We start from the raw sequence: 24,457 nt of genomic DNA, 5'->3' as shown, positions 1-24,457 counted from the left end.
AGTAGTGGCGCTTGGGCAGTGTAAGGAGGAGGACGTGTAGACTGTGGCTCCCGGCGTTGCCTCGTGTGTGTGACGCCGCGCGGCTCCCTCATCCAAGTTTACTTTTAGGTTTGCTCTTCTCTCATCAGTTCGTGATGTCAAGAGGAAAGCTGAGGGTGGACACTTGTAATCAGCGAGTACTCATTAGTAGCAAGTGTCATATCCTGTATGGACAGCATCCTGAAGCCCATTGAGGTTGTCATATCAACGGAGGCACAACCCTCCCATAGATGGTGCTGTATTCTGCCTGATCTCTCCTTAGAAAGACTCAAAATATAGATTTTTTATTCACATTTCAAGTGTTTATCCTGAGAGAGATTTCTAATACGGATCAGCATTCAGCTACCTAAAGTGTTTCAAACTTTTTCGCAGCGGGCCAGGAAAAATACTGAAATACAGTAATACCAAGTGACTTGAGAGCTTCATCTGGTAATCCTACGTACGAAATGTCCCTCTTATGCAACCTTAGCAAAGTGGTGCTTAGAAAAAAAGGAGCGAGGCCCGGAAGGCGACAGTTTTTTATTTACTTATTCTTGCATGTTTTACCTGCGATCATTCCTCACATGTGACCGAGGCAGCGGATGAAGTAAGACTAGGGTGGTATTCTCTCATGACGGATGCCGGTGTTCCAAGTTCTTCTCTTTTCGTTCGTGGCATTCCCAATCGTGCATATGCTGTCCCTCACGCTCACGTGTGTTCATACCTGTCAGGTGTCGCGAGTGACAGAGGCAGCACAGGCGTTGATGGGACACTGATGGTGGGCGAATATTTTTCTTTCTCAACTTACAAAAGAGATCGCATTCTGACACACACACACACACACACACACACACACACACACACACACACACACACACACACACACACACACAGACACATACACACTCACACGCACGCACGCACGCACGCACGCACGCGCGCGCGCACACACACACACACACACACACCCACACACACACACACACACACACACACACACACACACACACACACACACACACACAGACACACCACCTTTTTTATTTATATTGTCTTCTCACACACAGTTTGCTGCTAACACTGTACAGATGAACAGATACCCTCGTTATAAACCAACAAGCCTCCTGGATCTGCTCTCTCTCTCTCTCTCTCTCTCTCTCTCTCTCTCTCTCTCTCTCTCTCTCTCTCTCTCTCTCTCTCTCTCCTCTCTCTCTCTCTCTCTCTCTCTCTCTTTCTGTGTGTGTGTGTGTGTGTGTGTGTGTGTGTGTGTGTGCCTGCGGTGGGAGTACAGGTTGATAGCATCGCTGGGTGGCGTGCAGGACGTGATAGCACTCAAGGGAACACAAAACAAAACACACACAACTGTTGGCAGATAAACGTAACGCAGAGGCAGCTACTCATTCTAAATACATACAATTATCTACAAATAAACGTAAAATAGTTGCTGCAGTAATGCCGGGAATAATTATACCTTCATCACCTTCGCGCATCATCGAAATTAATCATAATTATAGTTGAAATACTTTCTGGTGATTCCATTTACCGTAGTCGCTGACGCACCAGATTGCATCTATATAATTCGTCACCCAGAAAGATTATTCATAATTACATTTGCCGTATGGCGCGATTTGACGTACATATAATTATAGAAGCAGGTAATCGTACTTTTACTCTTTATATTTAATTATGCAGGCCGAGCCATCTGTGCAGAGCGATACTGTTACTGTCACTGCTCTCGCTCTTTCATTTCCGACTGTAATCCTTCTGAAACTTACATGTTTTAGCATAGCACTGTGAAAATTATTAATTTTCATTATATAAGCTCTCTACGCCACAACTTGTTTGCATCAAGAAGTGAACGCGTATCGCTGGGAATAGAAATAAAGGAAATAAATAGACAAAACTTTAAAGGAGTAAGATCAGCTGAAAAATACGATATTTTATTTTAACAATAATACGGTAAAACTTTGTGGCATTGAGTGAATAAAAAGTACGGTGTTTTGTTTTAACAATAATTCTATAACACTCTTTGTCAAGGATTGGCTGACAAGCGCGATATTTTGTTTTAATGATAAATGCGATAGAACTTTGTAGCGTGGCGTGCCTCTAAAGTACGATAACCCTATTTGGCACAGATTGGCTGAGAAGTACATCTTTTAACGATAATATGACAACACTGGCGTAAAAGTAGAGCTCGTCAGAGCTGATGCCATCTCGGAATCTCTTCATTTGATCGCCATCGTCTGTCTCTGCCTTGAAGCAATGTATGGTGTGGCACGTCGTAAGGTTAAGCACGTGGTATTTTATTAGCGCGTCTAATTCGAGATCGTCAGTGTGTTGTTGTGGGCACCGGCATCCCATCCTTGCTGCACACTCCTGAAGCTGTCGCCTGATGCACTGTCTTATCGCTGATGCACTTGTTCAAGGGCAGACTTAGTTTACTACCATTTGTATTGACTAAACGTATCCGGACAAGTCTTAGTTGATGTAAGAAAAGGAAAACCATACCAAGGACGAAATGTTTTTATTTCCAACTAGTTTCGCCATTCAGGCTTCACGGTGAATGTCAAGGGGAGAGTTACTTTTCCCTAAGGAAGCTTGGATGGCTTCAGCCCCTGCCCTGGTCACCCTTCCCGTCCAGCAACGTTGTTGTTGTTGTTGTTGTTTTGTTATTATTATTATTATTATTATTATTATTATTATTATTATTATTATTACTATTATTATTATTATCATTGTTATTATTGTTATCCACGATCATTACCATTATTGTTATTGTTGCAAGATTTGAGAAATGAGACCATTATTGTTATTGTTATTATTATTGTTATTATTATTTTTGTTGATGGTGGAGGTGGTAGTGGTTTTAAGTCTTAGGGTCCCAAGTCGAGTAGCGACAAGCTCACGTGCTCACCTTTAACATGCACGTAACGTCTTTTCGCACCAGGAAGACTCAGGTGTGTTATTGAGGAAATCAATAGATACAAATGGGATGTGTTGGAAGTGTTGCAGATCCACTGAGTGCTCGAGGGAAGGGTAACGATGGACGGAATTAAAAGCTGGGGAAGATTTAGCGGCGCACAGAGAGGACACCAACGCACGCCGAGCGAGATGAGGGACGCAGCCTTAATTGGGGCTCGTGCTGATTTTTTTTTTTTTTTTTTTTCGTGGGGGGGCGGTTTTGGCGGGGGAGAGCATAATGGCACAGGAAAGTATAATATCAAAAATTATTTGGAACACTGATAAGCTGAAAAAAAAAACAAGAAATGTTACATGGTGAGCAAAAATCTGAAAGTTTTAGGTATAGATGTACCAGCGACGTAATGGCCACGTAATATTTATTGCGTGCTGGGAACACCGTGAATTTTATAATACCTGTTCGTACCTATCCATCTACGTACGTGTGTGTGTGGTGTGTGTGTGTGTGTGTGTGTGTGTGTGTGTGTGTGTTGGTATGTGTGTGTGTATGGGTATGTGTGTGTGATCATCAGTATGGATTTTGTAAAAGATTATCCACTAGCGATTTTCCAGCTTTTCTTGTTGAATCTTAGTCATCCTCTCGCAGTGATGTTAGTGAAAGCTTCGCTCTTGCCTTTGGTATATCAAGAGACTTTAACAGAGTCTGACATAAATCTTTAACTTTTTTAAAATTCCTAAGCTTTCCTCATGCTGTCTCCGTCTATCTTTCTGCACCTTTATCTCATGTTTCCTTTCTGGTCGTTTTAGTGCTGCCATGTGGACGTAGTAGAGTTCCGCAGGTCTTTGTCCTATCACGCACTCTATAATTCATGAATTATCTCAACCAGAATCCTTGCCCTATCCACTCCTATCCCCTCTTACACTGATGACTGCTCAACATTTCCTGGCGTTATTTGCTTGAATGGAATTAAACAGACTACGCGTAGAAGCCACAGAACACCAAACTTGTGATTTTTTTATAATTTCCGAATGTGGTAAGACAAACCTTGACTTGTTGTAAGCCTCAAAACTCAGTTCCTTCATCTGTTCACTCAACGCAATCTTCAAGACAACAATTCCCTCAACACTCAACTGTTTCCTTTCTCTGCTCTCAACATTCTTGGACTGCCTTTCTTATCTAAAACTTGCAACTGAAAACTTCACAACTTATTTCTTGCTAAAATAATCTCCATGAAGTTGGCTGTTCTGTTTGTCATCTCCGCACATTCTTTTCTCACTCCAGCTGCTAACTCGTTATAACACGGCCTTCATTTATAGAATACTGCTCCCGTACTGGGAGGCTCAACTCAAAGTTTTTCATCTCATCGATTCCTCTCCTCCGTGTTCAGTTTCTCACCGTCTCGGTGTTACATTTCTTGCTGTCTTGTAGCAGGATGCTCTTCTGACCCTGCTAGCTTCTTGCCTCCCCTTCCCTCCCATATATATATATATATATATATATATATATATATATATATATATATATATATATATATATATATATATATATATATATATATATATATATATATATATATATATATATACTTATTTTCACTCCTTTTCTGTCCACCTCACCAATACTTGTCAACTCTAGGGCTTTATCTACCTATTTCCCTTTTTCCTCCTTCCTATGACTTGTACGAGTATTAGTTCTTAAACTAAATGGCCAACTTCATTGTTATTCTTCTCCTGTTAGAGAGAGAGAGAGAGAGAGAGAGAGAGAGAGAGAGAGAGAGAGAAGTGTATATATCTATTTATCTAGTTGTATTTATCTAGTTGTGCTTTATTGGAAAAGAGATATGCTCGTGCTGTCCCTTCCCCATATCTTTTAATATCCAACTTAGCCTTGAATCCATGAGCCTTGAATGTGTGTGTGTGTATGTGTGTGTGTGTGTGTGTGTGTGTGTGTGTGTGTGTGTGTGTGTGTGTGTGTGTGTGTGTGTGTGGCCAGCGGGAGTCGTATGGGAAGCCGTCTGGATTTTGTTCCGGGAAGGGACTCGACAGCAATAATCCGGAACAGAAACAAACTTTGTGCCGGTCAGCAAAGCCGTGGCCTCCGCAAAGCGAAGAGAGAGCGAAACGAGTGCGTTATTTTCGTTTCTGTGATTCCAGTCATAAAACTAAATTACTGCTCTTACAAAAATTTTAAATATTAACTGTGCCGAAAAGAAGAAATGTATTAAAAAGCGGAACACTCACCAGAGACCGCACACTAACGCCGTCATCACCACCAACAGCTGAGGACATTACGAGGAAGCCAGGCGTCGCCAGCAGCAGTGGGAGAGAGTGCCACGCTCACCACTCCCTGTCCCCGCCCCTCCCCCCTCCGCCAAGCCGTGACCTGCTCCGCCACCATGGAGCGTCACCTGGGCTGGGTCGGCCTCACCTTGCTGCTCCTGACCCCTCAAGGTGAATCAAAACCATCTCGTGACTTGCATGACACCAATGGAATCGTGATCCTGAATGAAGAGATATTTATTTTGGCCATGAAATGTTTCCCATTCTTAATTTTCAGCAGCTTGATAAAACACCGTGCCCGTTTTTATTTTTCTTTCTGCATCCCTCAACATTACTTTGTAGTTTTGCTCCTCCCATCCTCTTTTTGTTCTTTTATTGCTTCATTTATCGTATAAATCATTTGTCAGCACTTATTTCTTCTTTTTTTGTCTCTCTCTTTCCGTCTCTTGTTCAATATCCAGCTTTTTTCTTTCCTGAAATACGACTTTTCATGACATTCTTTTCATAATATCGCTTTCATTAGTTTTCTTCTTTTGATAATACCAAGTTTCTTACATTCACCGATGAAAGGAAGCGACGAGCGTGACGTGACAATGGAGGCAGAAAAAAGATTAACAGCCAATATTACCTCCACAAAAGGTGTCGTATCCCCTTCACTTATCAAGGCAATCTCAGTGTCCCGCCGCACTTTACTCCACCATATTCCAAACACTTTATTTTCCCTCACTCTCCTGGATTGTAATATTACGTTTTATAGGCGTCCATGTTTCCCACTAAAAGGTGGTATGTGTGTGTATGTGTGTGTGTGTGTGTGTGTGTGTGTGTGTGTGTGTGTGTGTGTGTGTGTGTGTGTGTGTGTGTGTGTGTCGTGCTTTTCCTGTTCATGTCATTTCAGAAGAATGTTTTCTGTTGAATTTACTCAAAATGTTTTTTAATACAGTTGAAGTCTCTCTCTCTCTCTCTCTCTCTCTCTCTCTCTCTCTCTCTCTCTCTCTCTCTCTCTCTCTCTCTCTCTCTCTCTCTCTCTCTCTCTCTCTCTCTCTCTCTCTCTCGTTACGAATTTTAATGACACAGTGTCCTCTATGCAATAATTATTTTTGTTTCGATATCTTTTTATTTCCGCCGCTTTAATGAGGGAGAGAGCTGTGCTTCATGCGTTTCATTGCGCGTTTTGTTCCAACAGGTTTCGCTTGTGTGTTTTTACTGCCGGTTTATATTTTCTTTCTTTCTTTTAATATCTGTTACTTATTTTCTTCTTGTGTGTTGTGTGTGTATGTACGTAACACTGAGAGTCGTTCCCTGTGGGCATCAAATAGTGCTCTTTGTGGGTATTATTCACGTGTTTTCTTATTGCACTGTGTGATTTGCGTGCGTGACGTGTGGTGTGATTTGTTGGTTCGTCGTGTTGATTCAGTTGTTCTTGTCCTGTAGTGGAATTCATGTAGGCTGATGATGATGATTATTGCTGTTATTTAGTTTTGCCTGTTTCCTCGGACGCGCTTAAGATGCCTTGTCAGGATTGTGTTTCTTGTAAAAAAGTCAACGCTGCCGGCTCTCATCACTCCTATGTAGTGTTTGTGACGGTGGTGGTGTTAGTAATGTAGTTGCTGTTGTAGCATCGATAATGGTAGTAGTAATAACTGGCTTTGTTTATGTTTATGTTGTTGTTGTTGCTGCTGCTGCTGCTGCTGTAATGGTAGTTGAGGATAGACATGATGGAGGTGTAGTGTGGGGCCGTGGTGATCATGACATCGGTATGGGTGGGAGAGCCGGGAAGGGATGGCGGTGTCAGGCTGGGGAGGGGAGTGGTGCGGGTGTGGAGGGCAGTGCTGCAGGTGGGGGTGGCACTGGTATGGCTGGGTGAGGGTGGGAGTTAACAGAGGCAGTGGAGGTGGCAATAAAATTCAACACTTCTCTATATAATAACGTCAGCAGTATATAATGCACATCCACATTTTACATGTAATACTAAATTTACTAAATTGAAATGGTGAAATAAGCATGTAATTGCTAAAGTAATAAAAATATTTGCTGCAAATAATGTATTCATGATATTTATAGAGCGAACAGTACATTACAAAAGGACGGTTTTGTTATGTATAATGCCCTTTGGTAACAGACTACATTCTATCTAGCAAATATTCATTTTCAAGAAATCCCTATTTTTAAAGATACGCTTGATGGACAGGCAAATTTATTTTCATTATTGTTATTCTAATACAATTTCTTGCTCTGACACACACACACACACACACACACACACACACACACACACACACACACACACACACACACACACACACACACACACACACACACACCATTTAGACTGAACAAACTCATTACAAGCGTAAAAAAAAAAATAAGTCTTACGGAAAGGAGATTACAGAAAGTGAAAGTCATCGTAAAAAAAGCCAGAAAGAGCAGAATGAGTGAGTGCAGACGTTCAAAGATAAACACGTCACATAACACACTCAGCAGCAACTCAATGCCTGCAAGTGTCACGCTGAGGAATTCCAGCACGCACCGGGGCAGGAGGAAGCATGGTGTTATTACTGTGACGCATCATTACTCTTCTTTATTATCAACGAAATGAGGTTACAGCACACCATTTAAATTCCTAGCCAAGTGAAGAAAAGAATGTATTATGAATTCACCGTGTAAGGAAAGTATAGTGTTTTCTTCATCAAACGAAGAACGCGTGTAGAAGAGAAAGCGTTGACATGCACACTTCTACTGACAAATTAGATTGTCATGTGTGTATTTATATTTAAAACATTTTTTTTAGTGTGTGTGTGTGTGTGTGTGTGTGTGTGTGTGTGTGTATGCAAGAGAAAAATGCACGGTAAAATAGAATAGGAAAGGTTATTATCACTTATTATTATCACTGATATTACTCACTTCCCAGATCGAGATGCGTTTCAGTAGCGGTGTCGACACACTTTTCCGAGCTGGTCTGTGAGCCCCTCCGCTAAGACTAAACAATGCAGGAGCTCCGTGCGGCGGCGAGGCTTGACATTACAGTGATACCTCAGCCATGTAAATCCCGAGCCTCCGTTCAGACTCACTGTTGCAATCCGAGTATTATCTGAAATCAAAACGAAGTGACGAAAAATATAAACTACTCTCCTAAACAGTAGAATTTATTTAGATACGTGGATTAAGTCAGGTGTCATAGTTACTAACCTTAGAGAGAGGGAGAGAGACGGACAGACACATACAGAGAGAGTCAGAGGTCTTGTTTATCACCTTTACATAATTGTATTTAAGCGAAAAGGATAGTGCTACTTCCTCTTTCTCGTCCTCTTCCTCTTCCTCTTCCTCTTCCTCTTCCTCTTCCTCTTTCTCCTTTTCCTCCTCTTCCTCCTCAAGCTCATCATCAGAGAAAACACCCTCTTTTTTTCCTTCCTTTAATGGCGCCCCTCACAAGCGACGCCGTAGCACCAGGTTAACACGGCGCTCTTGGGTGTCGCAGACCTTTGCGGATGATTAATTCTGCTCGATGGGCTCTGAGTAACGGAAATTACAACCAGAAATCCTTGTTAATGAGAAGTGGAGCAAGTTGTGTTTCCACCTACAGCAGAGAATAAACATCAGCCCTGACATTACATTGGTGGTGGTGGTGGTGATGGTGGTTATTATAATGATACCAGAAATAATAATATTGTGCGTGTGGATGGCTGGGTGGGTGCTCGCTTTCTGCTTTAGAGAGAGAGAGAGAGAGAGAGAGAGAGAGAGAGCATTTATAATTTAGGTATTTATATTAACAAACTTCTGGCTCGTCTATGTTGCAACTGACACTGTTCACCCTTACAACACACACACACACACACACACACACACACACACACACACCTTGGCGGTCCTCGTACTTGCTAGCCATAAGTCAATTCAAGTAAGTTAAGTAGCAGCTTAATGTAACAAGCCAATTGATGGCGGCGACAGTCAGTTCATCATCTGTCAGCGGCACAAACACTGCCTGCCAGACGCATGATGAGAATGAAGTGAGTGGCCTTACAGCCTTCATCACCATCATTATTATCATCGTCATTATCACCACCACTGTTATCGTTTCCATCGTCGTCATGGTGAGAGTATATATGTGTGTGTGTGTGTGTGTGTGTGTGTGTGTGTGTGTGTGTGTGTGTGTGTGTGTGTGTGCCTGTATGCGTGACTCATATGGTGAGTGCAATGCATCAAAAGCAATAGTTGATGCCGCATTACGCCCTGCCTAATTGAAATTCAGACCAAGGACATCGCCAACTTTATATTTATGACACATGATGTGTAATTTTGTAAAAAGAGATGGCCATCTATACATCGCACGGAAGTATAGTGTGTCACGGACGAAAGGTAATGAAAAAGGCGACAAGTTATGCGAGGTCTATTAATTAATTGTTTCGGTTGGTATTTAAAAAATTATAATAATAGCAGCAGTATGGAGGCTGTGAGAATGTATGATGTACACACACACACACACACACTAGAGAGAGAGAGAGAGAGAGAGAGAGAGAGAGAGAGAGAGAGATTATACACACTATTCATAATGTATTTGACAAGGAAAAAAAAACTCGTCTGTCTTATATTTAGTCATGGTGATCAAGCTCTCTGGTTGCCGTCGTCACAGAGCTGTTTATCACGAGAGGCAGGTTCATTGTAATGCAAGAAATATAACGCGGTAGTTGTTAAAAGTTTTACCACACGGTGCTCCCTGAACAATGATGAACAGTACCCGTCGCTGCTGTTTACGCGGAAATCGATAAGAGCAAAAGTCCTTTCGGTATATAATTCACACCAGCGACAGCCACTAAGTGCACGGAGGGAGTAAGAAATTTAAAGTTGAGAGGTAAGACGGCGTTCATATGTCGGTAATCAATAATATTACTTTTCTTTTCTTAAGAAGTATGGTAGTTCAAATATACACATCGTTCATTGCATTTATTCATGGTGGCATTGAAATTCTCGTGTTTTCGAATAAACTTGAAGTCTTAATGGTGTTGTCGCGCGGCGGTGAGTGGCCCGATGATTTGTGGGCGGATGGATACGGAGTGGGTGGGGGAGCCTTGTGCCCAACCTACTGCCGCCGCCTGAGCCGCCACAGACGCGGCACAGGCGGTCTGCGGTTTTGATTCCTTCCCCACTTAAGTATGAACGTGATATTCTTTTCTTATCATATCAAAGTAGATGTAGCGACGAATCTATTAGTGTGTGTGTGTGTGTGTGTGTGTGTGTGTGTGTGTGTGTGTGTGTGTGTGTGTGTGTGTGTGTGTGTGTGTGTGTGTGTGTGCGCGCGCGCGCTATACCAATCAGGCAGGTAGTAAGCAATCATTGTCATGAAGGCAGGTTTCTCACGTGTTTTCATATTCCGATACAGTGGACACTCGTTCAAGCACTGAGGCACTGGTATTGCAACGGACGCTCATGTACACGTAACTTTCACGGTGGGTGTGCTGCACTGTGGTAATTAGCCATCTGGCAGCTTAATATCAAAAGTAACTTCGGTGCTCAGAAGAACCAAGAAAGTATTGGATTGGCTACTTACGAGTATATCCAGGTTCATTAATTGGGATTTTTAAAATTAGGAACAAAGTTAAGCTATAATGTGCTTTGACAAAACTTTACAACTTGAATGAGATGTGTGTATCCTTTGTAGTGACAACAGTAAAGGAAGGAGTGGGGTGCAGTCCCTGTCCAGCGGTCAATAGACACTGGAGCACATTATCAGTTAGAAGTTGTTATTCATTACTTAATGGAGTATGACTGATCACAGTTCCCTGCTGAGGTCCGCCACGCAACAGTACCACCATGTTAGTGCCACAAAGAACTCAAACTGAATTATTACAACGGCACTCGCGCTAATTGTTTTGATGTGGCATTCTGGTTTGTAGTTTTGTATGACCATTGATAATTCACATCACATGACCTGCATGTGCCACTCTGTCCCTCCCCTTCACCAGCTCCCTGTGCTGCTTGTAACATACCAACATACCACATCGCAGGTGCGCGCCTCATGCCTTGGTGGCGTGGCTAGCGAGGTGATTATGGCGGACCAAGGGAAGGTGAAGGAGGAGCAGCTGGGAAAAGATCATGAAGGCAGTAGAGGAGGTGGCGGAGATCAGTGCGAGAGAGAAGGTAGGGAGGGTGAGGGGGCGGGCCGTGGATGGGACTGGATACGTCGGCTAAACTTTGATAAACGTGGGAGTGGTTGGTGGTGAAGGTGGGCACAAGTGAAGAGCACCGCCGCACTGCACCACATCTCCTCCTCTTCCACCTCCTCCTCCTCGTTCTCCTCCTCCTCCTCCTCCTCCTCCTCCTCCTCCTCCTCCTCCTCCTCCTCCTCCTCCTCCACCTCTTCCTGCTGATCCCAGTGATTCCCTCATCTCGGGCCCGCCTGCCTCTTCCTCCTCCTAGATAAGTCAGATACTAAGAGTGGACTTAACGAAAAATTGGCTATTTGTTACTTTATCTTTGGGGATTTTTTTTCTCTCATATCTCTTCAAACATATTTAATCTTGAGGTGCGTCTGTTTGATTATTGAGCAGCGAGCTGAGAAAGAAGATAACGTTCATGAATATTAACTTTGTATTCTTAGTTTTACGTTAATGAGTGACTGAGATCGAATAAGATTACAAGTACTCTCTCTCTCTCTCTCATCTCTCTCTCTCTCTCTCTCCTCTCTCTCTCTCTCTCTCTCTCTCTCTCTCTCTCTCTCTCTCTCTCTCTCTCTCTCTCTCTCTCTCTCTCTCTCTCTCTCTCTCCTATATATATATATATATATATATATATATATATATATATATATATATATATATATATATATATATATATATACTTATCTATCTATCTGTTCATCCATGCACACACACACACACACACACACACACACACACACACACACACACACACACACACACACACACACACACACACACACGTCATCACGCAGTGTAGAAAGAACCATTATTTCCCTTTATTTCTTCGTGGTTCTTCGTTCGGCTCGTTTTTTGTACCAACTCACCATAAAAAGAAATATCATCTGCGTCCTGTTTGCTCAAATTGTATTCCGTGCGACATGACGCATTTCAATCAACGCGTCAATGGAAGAGACATCATGAGGACGACGAGCTGTCCCGAGTCACGGCGGAAAGCATTTTGTTGACTGGAATGGCGGCATCAAGTGTCGATGCTCGACAACTGCAACACTGCAAACACTAATCTCAAAGGAACGTAAGTGTTGACAGGCCCATGAGCAACTCGTTCGATATAACCAGCACCTGTATAGTGTCAGGAGCGTTTCGTCTAGCGCCAACAGTATCACTGAATAGTTAAGTACGTGTCGTTTAATATACGTACGTATATATACAGACATCTACAAAAGTTAGTTTGAGCAAGTTCTCGAGCGTTCTGCAGGTCATAACAGTGAGGCTGAAGCGTCGAAGTGCACCAGGCATTAACACATGACTCACTGCAGCGTCGCCTTGTAGGTCTACGAAGTTGAATTCCAGGCCATCACCCTCAGCTGGACGTGGTTCATCCTAGCCATTAGCGCGTCAGTGCCTCGGCGGGAGACTTGGTAATGACGGGGCAAGCGACTGTTGACTGGCAAATTCCTGCAGCAGATGTCCGGGTAACAGGAAGTTTTGACTGTATATTTACTTGAAACTTGAATTATGCTCCAACCGAGTTCGTCACGCCGTGATCAACTGCTGAGATACGTAAAGTGGGGTTAATGGTATATAAAAAAACCAAGACGAGACAGAGGTTCTTCGCTTTTATCTAGAGATTTGACTGAACCTTCCTCAGAATCTCGAAACGTTAAAGTCAAATATATTCCATTCCTTCACCTTACGTTTCCCTACACCACTTCTTCGTCTGATCTTCCGTCGTGATACAAAATGCATAATTCTTATGAGTTCACAGTCAGAAGAGTAGTGTTAAATTGGAATCGCTGTCTGGAAAGTTGTGCACTGAAGCTGTGTGGAGGCCAGCCTGGGAAAGAGACTCTCCTGCGCCTCCTGTCATTACACCCCCAGCAACGCACGTGATTGGTGGTTACATGGAGAAAAAAAAAATGATTGGTGGTTTCTTCGGGGAAAAAGGGGAGAGATTATCCACTAGGTTTTTTGCAAACAAACCTCAGGGAGGAGGTCTCGAGTTTTCCCTTCTCTCATTCTTTTATTTTCAATTCCTTCAATTTATCGTTGTTTACTTTATTTTATATATTTCATCCTCCGCTTTTTTTTTTCTTGTATTATCCTAGCCAATAAAACAATCAAAAAGTCTATTCCACTTAGCACTCGTGCGTATGCAAAGTAAAGACACCGCATACAAATTTCCTGTCGTTCTCTATGAAATCCCAAGAAGTCAACGGTTCGTGACTGACATGACAACTTGTCATACAGAACCCTCGGTAAAAAGTGTTCCCCATCTACGGTTGTGACAAGTTTTCTGTTAGTTTGCGTCACGCCTGCTCTGTGTGATAGCTGGCGTCACGACCCCTCTGTAACGCTCGACTCGATACTTGTGGCATTACTATTTTCCGATATTTGTCCTTATTTGAACATTACTGAAGTTTGTGGCGCATTTTTCTGTTTTTACCATTTCCTAAGCTTCGTGGCAGACTATACCTTTTATCCACCTTGTATTTCCTGCTGTGTGGATGTATGTATCTTATTTAAACCAACCATGAAGAAAATTGCATCACATAGTCTACAGTAGTTCACGAAGACGTCAGTGATCTCAAGTAAAGCTAAACGTAAGACGCAAGCCAACCTCATGCTGAGATTTCAGTTCACCCCAAACTTCAAGGAGCGGGTCGACAGAGAGAGAGAGAGAGAGAGAGAGAGAGAGAGAGAGAGAGAGAGAGAGAGAGCAACTTTAAGCAATGTGTAACAGCGCCTGCCTTACTTCCATTCACGACGATGCTATTACTGACGCATAACAAAACACTTTTAGTCTTCTTTTCCTGCCCCGTGCCGCCTCGCCTCCCTTCATGCCTCCATAATCCACTTCTCCCTTAAAGCTAAAGAGATCGTCCATTTTCCCTTACTTTTCTTGTCCCAGCGGCCTCCCCCACCCAAAATTATCTTCTCCATTCGAAAAATCCTCCTCTCAGGGTCAGTTTTTTTTTTTTTTTTTTTTTTTGTATGTGTGTGTGTGTGTGTGTGTGTGTGTGTGTGTGTGTGTGTGTGTGTGTGGATCCACTACTCTGTCAATCTTCGGTCTATCTCATCCTCCCATTTTGTCTTTTTTTTTTTTTTTTCCAAGCCTCACGAAGTTTCTCTCCCCCGCCGCATTCAGTATCGTGCTTTCTTGATGCAAAGGTTCAGCGTTATTAGTCAGATAACATACCGCACGCCCTTCCACTGGTACGCGTTCCTTCTTTCATGAATCCTCAGATCTGCTTACCATCTATCAATTGTCAGATTTAGTTAGATTTCTAGCAGAGTGTAGGACTTCAGATTGCAGGAAAATCCAAAACACAGTTCACTTGAGTGTTATCTGCTGACTTGTGGCCATGATTGCACCAGAAAAAGAAAAATAGACTCGTTAGATTAGAAAAAAAAAAATTATAAAAAATCTTTAAAAACCATTACTTTTTAAATCTTTCAGTCATACCTTACAATGACAATTAATCGGTAATTTTCTGCATTTTAACTTTTTATTCCGTTTCATTTTTATACTTGTTTTTAGTTTATATTTCCTTCCCTTAACGGCACGAGACGCACAGTGAAAGCTCCAAACTTACTGAGTCCCGGCTGTTGCCCAGGGAGGCTGAGCCGCTGCTGTGGATGGACAAGTGAGCGGGAATAAACAGACCAAACTTCAAGACCGTCGTGCATATAGTGTATCACCAGCGCACCAGAAAATACCCTGCGAAACATCAATAATTCAGGGTCAGCGCATCACGAAGGAGAGCAACACCGTTAAGATCAGAGAGAGAGAGAGAGAGAGAGAGAGAGGAAGAGTTGGGGAGGAGGGGTCGGGATGCCGCTCAATGACGCCCTGCCAACAGGTGGTTGTGCCTCTAATAGAAGGAGCAGATTAGTTATTGCTGGTTCAGCGCTTGAGTGAACCACACTTGTGACGCAGGAAACTGAGGAAAGCTGCTTGTTGTTGTTGTTCTTGTTGTTGTTGTTGTTGTTGTTGTTGTTGTTGTTGTTGCTATAGTAAAATCAGTGAAGTTGAGTCAGATAAGTATCAGGCTGTCATGGCTTGGCGCTGTACTCACCATGACTAGACTCTCTCTCTCTCTCTCTCTCTCTCTCTCTCTCTCTCTCTCTCTCTCTCTCTGGTTCTGCTTTGCGGTGGACAATTCACAAAGAAGTTGGTGTAATGTGGAAACACCTGGTGATTAAAGTTATGGTGTATTTACAAGAGTAATTTACACAGGACAACGTTCTGGACAAGTCTGCCAGCTGAGCGTATCGCACACCAAGCGTCTCTCAATCTTTCCACCGCTCGCTCCTACCCACTGGCCGGGCGCGGGAAAGGTTGACATCTTATTAAATAAAGGTTACACTTAAGAGTAATAGTAATGCTGCATAGATAATGAATAAACTACGTACATGTATCGCTTTCTACATCTTCCAGAAATGAATACTGAACAAGCTTTCCTAACATCCACTTTGGCCTGACCTCAGCACACAAGCCCGACAGAGAGGAGGGAAACCTATTACAATAATAATAATATAATGATCCTAGCTATCCCTAACATCGTTGTTGTTATTTTTAACATCATCATCATCATCATCATCATCATCATCATCATTCATTATTGTTATTATCATCATTACTTGGTATCATTTGTATTATTAATGTTATTAGTTAATGGATGTCGTACAGGCAGCTAATGTTTTGTCTTCCAAGTAAAGATTTACGTAATAATCTTATTACAACTAAGACAAAGTTTTACTACTCACCAAATTCATCCTTTTTGTCATACCATTTTACACTCTCTGTCTTTTGTCTTTCATTTGTTATTTTCTGCGCTTTTAATCTCAAATAGCTTGAGTTTACTTTCCTCATATATATATATATATATATATATATATATATATATATATATATATATATATATATATATATATATATATATATATATATATATATATATATATATATATATATATATATATATATATATATATATATATATTATTTGAGCATAACACAGATTTTCTTGTTTGAAATTAAACAGCTGTATCTGGCAGCCAGTGTGCTAGTAGCTTTAGGATTCTCATCTGACAGTAGGCCTCTTCTTGCTATTCATCATCAAAAGGCTATTCTCTCTCTCTCTCTCTCTCTCTCTCTCTCTCTCTCTCTCTCTCTCTCTCTCTCTCTCTCTCTCTCTCTCTCTCTCTCTCTCTCTCTCTCTCTCTCTCTCCACTGCTCTAACCCTCAAATTTTACGCATGTAGGACCGCTCCCATGTTTCCTTCCCATGCCTCGGCGCTTACTCCCTCAGGGGTAACACTTCTCTCTCACTCCAGGGTTATCCGAAAGTTACTTCGACTTGTATGACTACTACTATGACTACAGCCACGGGGAGGTGGATGAATCGGTGCCCGCCTTCACGGCCCGCCCGCAGACCTTCACGGTAGAGGTGGGACAGTCCGTCATGATTCCTTGCGATGTGGATGACCTTGGTAAGTGACACACACACACACACACACACACACACACACACACACACACACACACACAATCAGTATAATTTCGTGTCCAGGCAACACTTCTTAAAGATGTTTTTACTCGGCTGCGGAATTAACTGCTAGTAGTTGTTTAACACTTTGCATAATTATTGACACCCAGGTTATCATAGTTACGTCCCACAGATTTCCTCAGGCACTCAGTTTCCGATTAATACTTACGAGAGGATGCGCAGTTATAGACAGGCTGACCTCTTTTAACCACGTACTTGAATGTTGATTCTGAGTTAACTGCGCTATCCGGAACATTTCACTGGTGTTTGGAAACCTCGCGACGTAATGAGACACAATTAATGAGCCATGATCTCATGACCTGAAGTCCTTCCGACTACCAGACTAAATATTGTCTTTTGTGTCATTGAAGTAAAAGGACAGTAATATTTCATCATCCTTCAGACACGTTCTTGAGCTCTATCACGTTCTGTTGCACATTTCCTCTAAGCCAGACCTTGATAACAGCTTCTAGGTACCAGAAGCCTGTCCTTCGGTGCACCTCAGGCTTTAGGTGGAGTGCTGGCAAGGAAAGGCTCGAGTTTTCCTACATCCTGCTTCTGCCAGCCAGCAACGAGACTTGGAAGTGAGAAGTAGCAACAAAATGTTCACCGTAAAGATGTTTGCTGCTGTTGCTGCTGCTGCTGCTGCTGCTGCTGCTATTGTAGGCACAAATCATGAGCTTTAAATTACTTGCCTTCAAAAATAAAATGCAGATTTAACATAATTTTGAATAATAACCACATCTGCGTCTGTCCCTTACTTCCTCGCGTGCTGCTCACAACTGTCCATTTCCATTTTTTTCCTTCACATTTACGTCACGTCATTGTTTGCTTTTAGGGGTTTTTCGTCAGTTCGTTAAACAATGGCTTTGTTCTTCCTGATTTCTGACATGAAAGAACATTATATGCAAAAACCCTCTCGCATTCACTTTACACATTGGGAAAAATGTGTGCGTAAAAAGGCATCAAAGGCCTGACAGAACCAAAAGTCTGTACCGCCGCTAACACCACGTAAAAGTTAGTCAAAGCCGAATAATTGAGGGAAATCCTATATACAAGAACATTGGATCCTCGCCTGTCAGCGTCGTCTTTTAGAAGGGATCACCGGATCGCTGAAATATCGGAACATCTAACATTACCGGATTTACGGAACCACTCAGAGCAGCCTCTTTAACCACCCACGCGTGGCACATGTTTGTATTTCCTCTGAGAGTCGTGGCTCTTATCTTTATACATTTAACACAATTTCTCCTGCACTGCTTCTTTATAGACTCCATGTGAGACGACCTACATAAGCTGCGTGCGTCTCCGCCAACTGATCTCGTGAGCATGGAAATAACTTTTAAATGACAGTTCTGTTAGCTGCTTCATAGCTTCAGTTGTCACCAAAAATTACATGAATCATTGTTATTTGGTTTGTTCTGTTAAAGTAGTGCTCCCTTAAATGTGTACCTTTGTCAAGTGATTCATTCTATTACCAGTTCATAACCTTAAAGTGTTACTCTCAAAACTACGTGCCCTTGTTATGTGGCCTTCAGCTTTTCCTTATCCGATGTTTAATGTTTAACTGATATCGTGAAAAGCGTTGAGAGGAAGTTTACCCACCAAGTCAGGCTTCCAAACACTTCTTTCCTCTCCGCCTCTCAACCCTCTTAGAGATTCCCTTTACTCACCTTTATCTCCGCGCCCAGGTGGTGCCGCCACATATGGTTTGTGCAACTTATTTATGACGAGCTCGATGAAATAGGTTCCTGGAGCGGCCGATCGTTACACCAAAAGTGCGGCGCGTGGACTCCAAAGTGTGTTATATTACGTCGAATTTCCCTCAAACTTCCGATTTATTCAGAGGATTAGCTTACATGATGCTAGGTTTGTTTACACGTAGTTTGAGTGCTGCTCACCCCTCCTCTCTCTCTCTCTCTCTCTCTCTCTCTCTCTCTCTCTCTCTCTCTCTCTCTCTCTCTCTCTCTCTCTCTCTCTCTCTCTTATACTTTTACAGCCTCGCCTCCTTTGATTTTTGCGTAATTATCTCGCTTTCCCCTCACACTTTTAACAATGTCGTTTCTCTGCCCATTCGTTATTTTATCGTTTTCCTTTCATCTTTTATATCACCGTCTTCGCTCAAACCTGACTTGAAGAAAATCAGATTGAAGACGAAAAAAAAAAAAAAACACCTTAGGGACGAACTTTCAAGCTTCAGCTGCGCTTAAACTTCATTCCCTCTCCCGCAGGCCACCACAAGCTCATCATTAAGAAGAAACCGGCACTGGGGGGCAAAGAGCGGCTCCTGTCGGTGGGGAGTGAGAAGGTGACGAGGGACAGACGCCTCATCATAGAAGGCACGCGACTCACCATATCTCACGCCAGGCCCAGAGATGCCGGCAGCTACGTCTGCCTCTTCGACGTGGAGCCGTCAGTGATGCTCAAGCACACCCTCGACGTGCAATTCCCGCCCTCCATCAGGTCCCTCGCGCCCCCAGAGCAGCACGTCCCTAGGGGCAAGGATGTCACGCTGGAGTGTCGCGCCCACGGCAACCCAGAGCCTGTAATCCGCTGGTCCCGTCAGGAGGGTCTGCTGCCTTCCGGCCTAACTACCCACGAGGTGAGTAGAATGGGGAGCTTGTGGGAAGACCTCGGCCCCAGGCATCATGGCACTGTATTGACTAGGGTCTCTCTCTCTCTCTCTCTCTCTCTCTCTCTCTCTCTCTCTCTCTCTCTCTCTCTCTCTCTCTCTCTCTCTGTGTGTGTGTGTGTGTGTGTGTGTGTGTGTGTGTGTGCGTGAAGTATTATCATTTTATCATTTTCTGACCTCAGGGCAAGACTTTGTACCTGAAGGGAGTGGACAGACACGTGGAGGGAACGTACCTGTGCACGGCGGACAACGGGGTGGGAGAGTCCTCCTCGGCAGCCATGACCATCACCGTGGAGTACCCGCCAGAGGTCAACGTCGAAAGGGTGAGTGACTCGCACGGCAACCTTCATTTTGGTATAGGGAGGAGAGGAGTTTGTCAGGCAGTCACTGTTCTCATTGTACTCGTAAAGCTAGATCAGAAAACATAGCTGTGTAATAATCATAAGACGTTATTGTTTCCCTTTAATACCCAGTCACTTTTATTTCCCCCTCTCTGTAGCCACCACACCTGAGCCTCCTCCTCCTCCGCCTCTGTCAACACAGTAATAGCCTCCTCCCCTTAATAGTCTACGTATCATTACCTCGTTCACAACATTTGTCTCCAGAGGACAAACATCTTTGTGTGTCTCTGCGTAACATAAGGGCATCACCATGTCAGCCAATCTTCCAGGTGGTCCTGCCTGGCTGAGTAGCGGAGCAAATGTTTACTCACGTCCTTATGAATCTTACTCCCAAGTTTTTCTTTTCATTCCAATCTGGAAAGCAAACAAAGGCCTTTCACCGACTACTGTCAAGGGAAGAAGGGGCTGCATAACATATCTTTTTACACAGACATTCACTCACTCTCGGACAATTGCATCTAATTACAACGGTCAACAGAATCCCTTGCTCCCTCTCCCTGCAGGCTGTGGTGCGCAGCGGGGACGGTGACCACGTGGAATTGGCTTGTGTGGTGCACGGGCGACCTTCCCCTGACGTGATCTGGACGCTTGATGGACATCCCCTGCCAAGCTCCCTCATGAACACACAGCGACACATGCCTCAGACTGTGAAAGAGGGACACATCAGCCTCACGCACGTCGCCCACCGCCACACGCTTACCATAACCAATGTTTCTGAAAAGGACTTCGGGACGTACGTGTGCATAGCGGAGAACCCACACGGCCAGAAGGATGCCGTGATACAGGTGACAGGTTTGTGACATCCGTTTTTCTATGTTTTCTTCTTTTCTCCTCGTCTCTCTCTCTCTCTCTCTCTCTCTCTCTCTCTCTCTCTCTCTCTCTCTCTCTCTCTCTCTCTCTCTCTCTCTCTCTCTCTCTCTCTCTCTCTCTCTCTCTCTCTCTCTAACGAAGGTGTGGAAGAATCCCTCTCGTACTTGACGCATCTGGAGACAAGCCTAAGTGAGTAATAATTTTTGTTCACGCTTTTTTTTTTTACCATGCTATCCTTGGTGATTTTCTTCCCATTCTTCTTTCAAGTTTCCTCAACTGTTTCAGCCTATTCTTTATTTTCGCAGAGTCTTCGTCTTCATATTCACTGTAATGCCTTTCCCCAGCTCTGCTCCTTAATTATTCATCTTACTCTTCTCAAATTGTCCACTGCATCCACCAGACATTACATAATCTTGTACCTGCTTAAGGAATAACCAACTGCTTTCCCTTCTTTCAACTTTCTCTATAAGCCTGTGAAATATTAGCAATACAATCAGCATATCTCTCCCTTTATCATTTTTGCCTCTTCCTCTCCTCACTCCCTTCTCTTCTCCCCGGGCATTCTTTCATCTCCTCGGATTTGCCTTGTCTCGCTCTTCACAATCCACTCCTCCCCCTCAGGCCTTCCCAAGCCCCCTGTGCTCACCAGCAGCCCCATAGGAGGCGAGAGCACCTCGTACACCCTCACGTGGGAGACGGAGAGCTACTACTCCATTACCGAGTTCCTCATTAAGTACCGCAGGGCTCACCTCGGAGCCTGGCAGGTGAGGCTCACTTTGTTTGGTGTGTGTGTGTGGTTGTGTGTGTGTGTGTGTGTGTGTGTGTGTGTGTGTTGGAACTACAAATGTAAACCTGAGATACTACTGCTACCACAACTATTACATATAAAAGAAGAAATGAAGAATTATAATGTTGCGTCCTTCTGGTGTACACGCTGAGAAATTCGAACCTAGATTCGAAACTTTACGATAACTGAACGGATTTGTCAGTGTCAGTTTTTCATTGTCATTAAGCTGTTACTATTTATCCCTCCCTTCCGGGCAGCCCAATCACACTGTGGTGATGGCCGGGGCGTGGGAGAGTGTATCGAGGAAAGTGGAGCCAGGAAGCTGGTCTCGCGGGGCGCGGCAGACCCTGAGCTACACTCTGCGAGGACTGGAGACGGCGACTGACTACGTGACGGTGGTGAGGGTTCGCAACAGATACGGCTGGTCATCGGAGAGCGACCATTTCCACTTCTCCACCAAGAAAGGTTAGTTAGAAGCAGTGCAATAATTAGTCTGTTGTTTCACTTGGATTCTCAAAATGAAGTAAGCTAACCACTGAATAAACCGGTTAAAAAAAAAAAAAAAACTTAGATAGTTTTGAAACATCATAATGATAGGCCATTTAAAGGGAAAGTAAGTTAAATATTGAAGCCTAAAAAATTATATATTCAACAGTAGTGCAGCTCCCCTTAGGTATGCCGGCGTTTGTGAAAAGGGACGAGAATAGCACGGAAACTGAATAGAGAAAAAATATACAAAATACAGTTGAGTAGATGTGATGGAGTGGCCTGTGAACAAGTCACGCCTACGCTCCATGTCACCTGTGACAAGCATGAGTGCATCTCATCACGCGCAGATCAATTATATAGTGTGACATTTCAAGGTAAAACCAGATAAATATATAAATATAAAGTACACTAATTTTTCTCCTGTGATAAAAGCGGCACGCGTGAGTGTCACACTTGATTAGTTTCCATAATTTGGTTTGTGCGTAACAAGCTTTGTTTGTTTTTTTTTTATAATATGTATTTCTTGGCGAAAACGTGTAATCACATTATGTGTTCACGTAATTATGCAAATCTGGACCGTTCAGGTGAATGCTACACGCTGTGAATAAATTTCTTATTGGCCTTAATCTACCAGGACTGTCACGTAGCCGAACTCTGTGCTGCAATATCATCATGCAGCCCTGTACAATTGATAGAGCGTTTGATAGATATAGATGTGTGTGTGTGTGTGTGTGTGTGTGTGTGTGTGTGTGTGTGTGTGTGTGTGTGTGTGTGTGTGTGTGTGTGTATATATATATATATATATATATATATATATATATATATATATATATATATATATATATATATATATATATATATATATATATATATATATATATATATATATATATATATATATATATATATATATATATATATATATATATATATATATATATATATATATATGTATGTATGTATATTACTAGATGAATTGATCGGTATGGAAAGATAGATGGGTTTCTTGAAGAGAACATTGATGAAAACATTGAGATAGTCAACTCCCTGATCGGTAAAGAGCAGGTTGGCTCCCTCACAGTCTCTTTCTCCCTTAGCCATGGCGGTGCTGCAGTCCACGAGCGGCGGCCGCGGCGGGGCAGGAGTGGCAGCGCCAGGGATGCTGCTATTAGTCTGTCTGTCGGCTTTCCTCCTTCTTAGAGAAAACTAGTTTATTGTGCTTTACTTTTACTTTTTTTTGTATTTCCTTGGTATTTTGGTGGATGGCCAAAATGACCTTAAGAATATTTTTTTTTTCTTCACAAATTTAATGAAGATTAGTGTTAACAAGGATAAGATTCTTAGTACTGCTAAGTTGTGTCAAACTTCGCTGTTGTGAGAAGCGTGAGGTATGCTAGCCGTGTGTAAGGCGTGAGAGTGCTGCTGAGTGAAGACGAGGATGTGGTCTGTAAGACAACGCCGTGGAGAGAACTTTGTGTTGCACTGACCACGTTGTATTGCGGTGGATGGACGGATAAATGGATGGTCGCTAAGTGCACCCCACCTCTCCGGCGTGATGGTCCTTGTATCTTTTGTATAAAGTTGTAAATCATTCCATCTCTTAGTTCTCTACTTGGAATACAAATAAGTGTGTTTTGTGAGGGTCAATTAACTTAATCAGTAAGAAAGTGAACGTGACAAACTGAATGAGTGTTTTATCAAATATATTTTTAACCATTTATTATACCGTTGGACTCGTTCGGGAAATAAAGTTGTACATAATAAAGTATTCGCAATCCATTACTGGTGAGTAAATGAGTTCCCAGCGCTGGTCATACTGCCAGTTATTTGCACCTTGATGGCCGAATATTTTTTGTTTCCATGTCACCATTATTTTATTTTTATAACGTTGTAGCTTGATCAGTCCATAACCTACATGTATTTTGCTATTTTATGATAGTGTTTCAAGTTAGTAATCCCTTACCATCTAAAATGATGCAGTGTTGTGCCGGGGCTTGTGGCGCTTCCAGGCTGTGTCGTTTTGTAATGCTGACATTTATGTGGAGCAACAAAGGAGAGAAACCCGCTGCGTTATTATATTTCCATAAAACTACGTGCAGGGTGCCCCGTCAGATTCGCTCACAGGTGTCTCTGCTTAATTAAGCGATGTTAATGTTTCGTGCATGGAATAGATCATAACAGGGTTTGTGCATGATATCTTGGCAAATGATCGATAACAGAAGTAACATCAGATCGTGCTGCCGCTGATGTAGTGACGAACTAGTCCATCGAGTTTCAGTGTTGCAACATTCCTGTGAAGTGAGGTAGTTTACACCTGTCATTTTTATGCTACTTCCTTAACACACCACGTGGAGATTACTTTTATATATACAATATACAGTTTACTGAATGTGCTGTAAATAAATGTCTTTTTTGAAT

At 42.8% G+C, this 24,457-nt stretch overlaps 1 protein-coding gene across 2 annotated transcripts; it reads left to right on the top strand.

The window, feature by feature from the left end:
• On the top strand, positions 1-24,457 carry LOC135112548 (protein amalgam-like). 2 transcript variants are annotated; one of them, XM_064026997.1, is made up of 9 exons: positions 1-108; positions 5,217-5,388; positions 16,709-16,864; positions 19,152-19,522; positions 19,735-19,875; positions 20,457-20,745; positions 21,385-21,527; positions 21,808-22,015; positions 23,137-24,457. In XM_064026997.1, the coding sequence occupies exons 2-9, from the start codon at positions 5,334-5,336 to the stop codon at positions 23,247-23,249; spliced, it is 1,476 nt and encodes a 491-aa protein (XP_063883067.1). In that variant the 5' UTR covers positions 1-108; positions 5,217-5,333; the 3' UTR covers positions 23,250-24,457. The 2 variants fall into 2 exon arrangements, with proteins under 2 accessions (XP_063883067.1, XP_063883066.1); XM_064026996.1 differs by lacking the exon at positions 1-108 and adding an exon at positions 4,783-5,062.

This window comes from Scylla paramamosain, chromosome 24, assembly GCF_035594125.1.
Source record: "Scylla paramamosain isolate STU-SP2022 chromosome 24, ASM3559412v1, whole genome shotgun sequence".
NCBI lineage: Eukaryota > Metazoa > Arthropoda > Malacostraca > Decapoda > Portunidae > Scylla > Scylla paramamosain.
This window is presented reverse-complemented; position numbering and strand designations above follow the sequence as displayed.